We start from the raw sequence: 8,163 nt of genomic DNA, 5'->3' as shown, positions 1-8,163 counted from the left end.
AAGGTTCTGTGCTTTTTTAGAGGAAATGGAGTCAGAATATGGGGATGTGCTCGACTTCACTGAGGTACGTTGGCTCAGCAGGGGAAATGTATTAAAGAGACTTTTTGAGTTGAGAGCAGAAGTGAAGCCTTCATGGAGAAGGATGGAGTTAGTGTTCCTGTGCTAACTGATCCCAAATGGCTCATGGACTCAGCTTTTCTTGTTGATATGACACATGAGCTTAATGTACTGAACAAGACGTTACAAGGCCAGGGGCAACTTGTCAGTGCTGCCTATGACAACGTGAGAGCATTCTCCACAAAACTGGCGCTCTGGAAAGCTCAGCTCTCTCAGACAAACCTTTGCCATTTCCCAGCATGCAAGGCACTCGTGGATGCAGGCACACCATTCAGTGCTGACGAGTATGTTGATGTCATTTTGAGGCTACAGGAGGAATTTGATCCCAGATTTGCTGACTTCAAGACACACAGAGCCACCTTTCACATTTTTGCGGACCCCTTCTCCTTTGATGTGCAAGATGCCCCTTCTGTGCTTCAAATGGAGCTCATTGAGCTGCAGTGCAACTCTGAACTCAAAGCAAAGTTCAGGGAGGTGAGTGGAAAAGCAGACAAGCTTGGACAGTTTTTGAGAGAATTGAGCCCTAGTTTCCCTCGGCTTTCCCGAATGTTCAAGCGGACCATGTGCCTTTTTGGTAGCACATACTTGTGCCAAAAGCTCTTCTCCACTTTGAACTTCAATAAGTCCAAGTACAGGTCCAGACTTACGGATGATCATCTTCAAGACATACTGAGGGTCGCAACTGCTTCCTCCCTCAGGCCAAATCTGGCTCGGCTATGCGAGAGGAAACGCTGCCAGGTCTCTAGCAGCAAGGAGTAGGCAAGAGAAGCCATGTTCAGAAGAACAGTTCATTTTCTACAGTGTTCCATTCATGTTCAGAAGAAGGTTATAGAACTGTTAATACAGACATTTCAATCTAAATACAGCAGATATAGAAGACTGAAAGAAAAACACAAGTTCACTGACTAAAAATATCTTATTATTATTTTATTTATGTATTACAGATTGATTTATTTTCTTATTAATTCTTAATTTGTTTATTTATTTTTCATATTTTGTGTTAAAAAATAAAAATAAAGAGATTTGAGAAGATTGGAATTTTTTAACCATGTCTTTCTTGTGGAAAACCTAATGCGGCCCAGCCTCACCCAGACTCTGCCTGCAGCGGCCCCCAGCTAAATTGAGTTTGAGACCCCTGTCCTACACCATAAATCAGTAAGAGAGGGTACGACCTCTCTCATGGCCCCAAGTGGTGTGTGCATGCCAGAGCACTCTGGAAGGCACACAGAGTCTTTACAGACTACTAAGGATCAAACCTCTATCATCATCCAATCGATTATAAAACTAAGCATGTATGAGTAAATATTTTTAAGCATATCCCATATGGAAAAGACTAAAAACTTATATGATGAAAGTCATACTCACGAAAGTGGCCACTTTCTCATTACTTTCATATATTGTTTTAGTAAGTATCGAAAACATACAAGTTTCATTATATAATTTTTCAAGGGATCTTATATCTGTTTTCACTCTTGTATGCTTTTCATACAAGTTTCACACAAGACAGATACAAACTTTATAAGATTTATATATCTTTTCCATATGGGAAATGACAATCAACAATATAAAGCTTACAGCTGGTTTTAATAACAACATTTATTTGTTTCTCAAATGAGAAAGAGCTATCGAGAAACACTCCTAAATCTTGAGTTCTTAACTTTTCCAGTGGGCCAAATTCAACATTATCTGCTAATGCTAAATAGGCTGCCGTTATTAACTAATGCTAATTGGATGTGAATTAGCATTATGCACTAATGCTAACACTTACTTTTTAACAATGTGAGTAGCTAATGCTAACACTATTTCCCTTAACTTTATAACAATGTGAACGGCTAATGCTAACACTCTTTTCCCTAGCAATACAACATCTGAGCTGCTAATGCTGAGTAGGTCGCCATTAGCACCTACGTCTAATTAAAGGCAAATACGCATTAGAACCTAATGCTCATATCGTTTTCCTTTGCTTTATAACAATGTGAGCAGCTACTGCTAAATAGCATTAGCTAATAACAGCAGTCTAATTTAATGTAAGTTAGCCTCATTTGCATTATAACGATGTGAGGAGTTAATGCTAAGTATGCTGCCATTAGCAGCTAATTCTAATTAGGGGTGAATAATTATTACCAGCTAATGCTAATATCGTTTTCTCTTCCCTTTTAACAATGTGAGCAGCTAGTGCTGGGTAGGCTGGTGCTAGCAGCTAATACTAAAGCTAAAGCTAATTTGATGTGAATTAGCATTACATTAGTGAGGAGTTAATGCTAAGTAGACTTCCATTACAGGTAATGCTAATTTTAGGTATTTAGGAATTGGCAGCTAATGCTAATACCATATTTTCTTGCATTATAACAATATGACCAGCTAATGCTAAGTAGGTTGCCGTTATTAGCTAATACTAATTTGAGGTGAATTAGCATTATCCGCTTATGCTAACAATGTTTTTTCTTACTTTTTAACAATATGAGTAGCTAATCTGAACATTTTTTTAAATTTAATTTTAACTTTTCCCCTGCGATGTGAAGAGGTAATGCTAAATAGCACGCCATTAGTGGCTAATTCTAATTTTAGATGAAAAAGCATTAAAAGCTAATGCTAATACCATATTTTCTTGATTTATATCAATATCAGTAGCTAATGCTAGGTATGTAGCCATCATTAGCTAATGCTAATTTAGGTGAATTAGCATCATCCGCTTATGCTAACAATGTGTTTTTTTACTTTTTAACAATACGCCATTAGTGGCCAATTCTAATGTTAGATGAGAAAGCATTAACAGCTAATGCTCATACTGTTTGCTTTGTAAGAATGACAGCAGCTAATGATACGAAGTCTACCGTTGTTAACTAATGTTAATTTGATGTGAATTAGCATTATCCGATAATGGTAACTCTTTTCCCCTGCATTACAACGACGTCAGGAGTTAATGCTAAGTAGGCTGCCATTAGGGGCTAACTCTAATTAGGGGTGAACAATTATTAGCAGCTAATGCTAATACCGTTTTCTCTTTCCTTATAACAACTTGAGCAGCTAATGCTAATTTGATGTGAATTAGCATTATATTAGTGAGCAGTTATTGCTAAGTAGGCTACCATTAGCAGCTAAAGCTAATTTGAGGTGAATAAGCATTAGTAGCTAACGCTAATACCCTTTTCTCTTGTGTTATAATGATGTGAAACGTTAATATTGTTCTCAAACAACAGAATGAGAATGAAATATTGATTCTAACAGGGCCCATAAACAGTATTAGCTTAGCAGCATTAGCTTATCAGAGTTTTCATCATGGTCACATAAATCCTTAGCAGAGCAAAGTGGCCTACTTAGCAATAGCTGCTCAAGTTGTAGAAAGCAAGGGAAAACAGTAATAGCATTAGCTGCTAAATGTGCACTTGAGAACAAATTTATTGTTAATTCAGCTGTGAATGTAGAGTTTGTCATTATTTAAGCTTCCATTTCCAAATGTTAGCTGCTCCTGTCTGCCTCTTTGTCACAAACACAGACTGAAATGATTCACAGCCTTGTTTCATCCTTCTGTCACTGTGGACATACAGCATGGGAAACATACACATGGCTGACACTTTATTAGGTACACTGGTATCTATCTCAGGTACACCTGTGACCTAAATGTTCCTGCAACCAGACTCCTTGGAGACCCCTACATAAATATCCATGAACTATCCAGCTAGACTAGTGTGTCTGTCCCTGAAAATATTCCTGCATGTGTGATTGTTCATGTCTCATCTGCAGGAAACAAACAGGAAGTGAGTGAAGGACACAGGAAATGTTTCCAGCTCTTCCTCCTCTATCAGACATTCTCTCCATACCTGAGAGTGTCCAGTCTCCAGCCTGGATCCTTCAGTCCAGCCGACAGCAGCTTAATTCCTGAGGGACCTGGATGATTGTAGCTCAGGTCCAGCTGTCTCAGATGGGAGGGGTTGGAGGTCAGAGCTGAGGCCAGAGAAGTACAGCCTTCCTCTGTGATCAGACAGCCTGACAGACTGCAGACACACAAAACAACAATCCATCTGTCAACAATCGTTTTCTCTTCGTCACAATAACATCTATCCATCCATACATCCATTCAATGTAACTTTATTTATAAGTGACAATACCCAACAGACAACAACAGTCATCTGAAGCTGTTTAACAGTGTAAGGTAACCGCCTCCACTGTGAGCAGCACTTGGTGATGGTGGGAAGAAGAACTCCCTTTGACACAAAGATCCTCCCAGTGAAAACAGGCTCCAGGAGGAGCATCTACCATGACTGGTTGCAGGGTGAGGGGAAAGAGAAGAACATGAACATCAAGAATGCAGCGAGTGGTAAAATAATAATAATAATAATGGATTGGATTTATATAGCGCTTTTCAAGGCACCCAAAGCGCTTTACAATGCCACTATTCAGTCACTCTCACATTCATACACTGGTGGAGGCAGCTACGGTTGTAGCCACAGCTGCCCTGGGGCAGACTGACAGAAGCGAGGCTGCCATATCGCGCCATCGGCCCCTCTGGCCAACACCAGTAGGCAAGTAGGGTAAAGCCCAAGGACACAACGACCAGGACAGAGAGCCCAGGGATCGAACCGGTGACCTTCCGGTTACAGATGCGATTCCCAACCCCCTGAGCCACGGTCGCCCTAAATAAAGATTTGACCTCAGTGTGCTCAGTGTTCCTGTCTATTCCTAACATATTCCTAACACGATAGCTGCACTTTAGAGCTCTAAAACTGGAACTGACACATAAAAATACTGAGAACACAGACTAGCAGCCACTGCATGGCCTCGAGTACGTATGTGGTGCGTTCAAAGAGCATCAGCATAGACATGGTGGGTTCAACAATATAGGACATAACAATTTCTATGGCGAAAATACTATCAATGAATGAGCCATAACATTTTAGCCATGTAAACATGTTATCAGTGGGCTTTCCAACAACTTGCATTGATCATTAAAGGATAAAATACGTGAGTCGAGGTCACTACGAGCCATGCGAGGGTCAAACATGGCAGAGAACCTTCCAGCAGCATCTTGGTTTATAATCCGCCTTTGGATCATCAGTTTAGGAGATGAAGGATCCAAGTAAAATAACAAGTTAAAAAATATGCAGCTATGGTCACTCACATGGACATCCTCCACACATACATCATGTATATTTAAACCCAGGGAGAAAACAAGATCCAGTGTGTGACCCTTTGTATGTGTGGGGCCAGAAACATGCTGCCTAAAGTTAAAAGACTCAGTGACAGTGATGAGCTCAGCAGCAGTGTTACAGGATGCTTCATCAATATGACGGCTCAAATCTCCCAACCTTCTCCAATGAAATGATGGATGTCAGAAGGTCATTAAATTCAGTTAGAAAGACCCCATCAGGTAGAATAAAATACAATAACTGGTTTTTAGAGAACTGACCATCATCTGTGACTCAAATGCAGAAAAGGAGTCCGAGGTCATCAGACTGCATGTGAATCTGTCCTGGTAAACAACAGCGAGTCCTCCACCACGTCCTAAAAGACGCGGAGTTCAGATGACGGAGCAGCCAGCCGGGCAGATTTCATTCAAGTGGACATAATCAATGTTCCCTCTAAGCTGCGCACGGGCGCAATCCGCTGACACGCTCTCTGCACACAGAGTATCTGCATTGCGCACAAAAAGATATCTAACAGGCTGTGAGGCTCCTGAACTCTCTGCCCCCCTCTCACGGACAATAACCATATCCAACTTCTTAATAGCAATGAACTGGTCTGCATTGGTGCATCATATCTTTATTCTCTTCCCCCTCCTGCCCCCCCTCCTTCTTAAATAGATAACTATCATATCTGATATCATATCTCACAGTACAATAATATTGAATGGGTTGCATTGCTGTACTTTGTCATGTTTCTCAGGTCTTTGTCTGATTTTCTACGAACATTACTTGTCATGTTCTCATGTTGTTGCTAAGGATTGTCTTATTGCATTGGAGTCACACTGGGTTAAATATGTACACTTGGGTTTTAAGGGGTATTTATTATTTTCTTCTTTTTTTGGGGTTGTATGGAAGCCCCAAACGCAATTTCATTGTTCTTGACAATGACAATAAATAAATAAATAAATACTAAATACTAAATACTAACCTGAATTGAAATTAAAATAAATACGTTAACAATTCTGCTTTGCAGTGTTAGTCAGTGACTGGCTGCTCCAGTATTTAGAACGATGCCGCCTTATCCCATAGTCCAGCCAATGATTCACATTCGTATATACGCAGCTAATCAACGTCGCTGACGGGCTATGACAGCGTCCTCATGTGCCGACACCGGTGTTTTGGTTGATGTAGAGTGAAGCCACGTTAATGACAACGTGATCCAGTGATCCAAGGGACCGCTCAGGGAGTTTGTGTGTTCGCTCAGACACATGAAACATTAGAGGGAACATTGGACATAATTCTTATTTTGCTGCCACGTCTCAGTCAGACACATGAAATCTAGAGACTCTTTAATAAAGAGATCGCTTAGAATAAATGATTTGTTTGTTATGGAGCGAACGTTAAGCGGGGCCAACCGAGTTGATGACGGTCGATCTGCAAAATCAACAGCTGACTGCAGCGGCACTTGAAATAAAGACAATGCAGACCTGTGGACCTGCTGGGCAGGGCAGCGACTCCAGAGCTGGGGGAAGCAATGATCGATGAGCAGACATAGCTGTTATCAATAAAAACAGTGAACGTTTGACGGACACACCGTGAGAAAAACTGCTTCTGAGCCACAGAGCCCAGGTCCCAGTCACCGGCGTAACATATTAACTAAATGTCAGGAGAGGAAGTGGACGCATGCACCAGGATTCTCCCCACAGCCAAGAAGCTAGCCTCTGGTAGCTTCTCAGTTTCACCTGGACGTCGGCCCTCGTTCCCCTTTTCCATCTCTTGAGGGTGAAAGTCCTGCGGGTTGTGAAGAGTAGCACACCAGGGGAGGAAGAGTTTTTCTGTTCAGCTGTTACAGTAGCTCTCCACTGAATCTTTGATGTTAAACCCTTTAAGACCTACCATAGAACCAAGTCTGCCAGAGCTTATCTTTAGATTTTTACATGCTGTAGTGCAGACCTTCCCAAACTGTGGTGCCCGCCCCCTAGGGGGGGCGCAGAGCCATGGCAGGGGGGGCGCGGTATGAAAAGGGGGGGGGACAAAACGCTTGAACACTGCTAGCACGGCGCCCACAGAAACGCAAAGCAGGAGATGAAGCATCGCTGAATATGTTTCCAAACCAACTTCATTCTAAGCCAAAGACTAGAAAATATGGTGAAGCAAATCTGCCCTTTGGCTTCACCTGCACAGGTGCTGAGGTAGGTCCCTGCGTCGGGAGCAGCGCTGGGCTCTTCCAATCATGGACAAACAGGATCCCACATTCTTAATTTTTAGTTCACAAACACTTGTTGTAGTGACTAACTACTCCTGACATTTTGGAGATGTTTGCTCTTTATAGAGTAAAGTTACAGCGGGATACAAATAACATCAGGCTGATCCTGCCACGATTTGTTCCCTCGATTCAAATCACAGACAAACAGGATCCCACAGCTGTTTATGTTTTTGAACCCATTTTGCACAGAGAGGCATTTTTTGAAAATGTATTGACAGCAATGTTGATTAGTATTACAGAAGAAGAAAAAACAACTACCCGTGACGCCTTTGTAAATGGAGGGACAGTAACTGCGTGTGAAACCTGCAGATACTCAGATTAACAGTATTTTGTCTCTGTCTGCCATTCTGCAATTCATCTCACATAAACAATAACGTGACGTGAAAAAACCTTTGACGTTGCCAGATGAACTCTGTATTCCTCGTCCGCAAAAAAGGAGTTTTAAAAAAATCTCAGTTTTTGGTGATTTGAAACACTGTTTGGATGAAACAGCTGCGTTTTCAAAAATACCAGTGTAGGTGCGGACGTAGCGTAAAAGATTTAGTAGTTTATTTTCTTACTACCTGTAATTTATTGCAGATTACTTGTATTTGCTTAATTGTTTACTAAATGTTTGAGGTGTGAAATAAACCGCAATGGAGCAAAATATGGGCGTGT

At 41.3% G+C, this 8,163-nt stretch overlaps 2 protein-coding genes across 2 annotated transcripts in view; both read right to left on the bottom strand.

The window, feature by feature from the left end:
• LOC147337064 (protein NLRC3-like) overlaps window positions 1–8,163 on the bottom strand; it is a 280,764-nt gene that overhangs the window by 7,384 nt on the left and 265,217 nt on the right. Inside the window, exon 8 of the mRNA XM_086285731.1 lies at window positions 3,939–4,112. Within this exon, the coding sequence (XP_086141857.1) occupies window positions 3,939–4,112 (174 nt within the window). The remainder of the gene's footprint in view (window positions 1–3,938; window positions 4,113–8,163) is intronic.
• The window catches only part of LOC147337069 (protein NLRC3-like), a 169,845-nt gene that overhangs the window by 117,890 nt on the left and 43,792 nt on the right, over window positions 1–8,163 (bottom strand). The window lies entirely within an intron of this gene.

The sequence above is a fragment of the Aulonocara sp. 'chitande type north' Nkhata Bay genome, linkage group LG3 (assembly GCF_057382095.1).
Source record: "Aulonocara sp. 'chitande type north' Nkhata Bay isolate Kocher_YH1m ecotype deep benthic linkage group LG3, A_spYH_male_GT1.1, whole genome shotgun sequence".
NCBI classification, from domain to species: domain Eukaryota; kingdom Metazoa; phylum Chordata; class Actinopteri; order Cichliformes; family Cichlidae; genus Aulonocara; species Aulonocara sp. 'chitande type north' Nkhata Bay.
The sequence above is the reverse complement of the archived record's forward strand: the minus strand, read 5'-3'. Positions and strand labels throughout refer to the sequence as shown.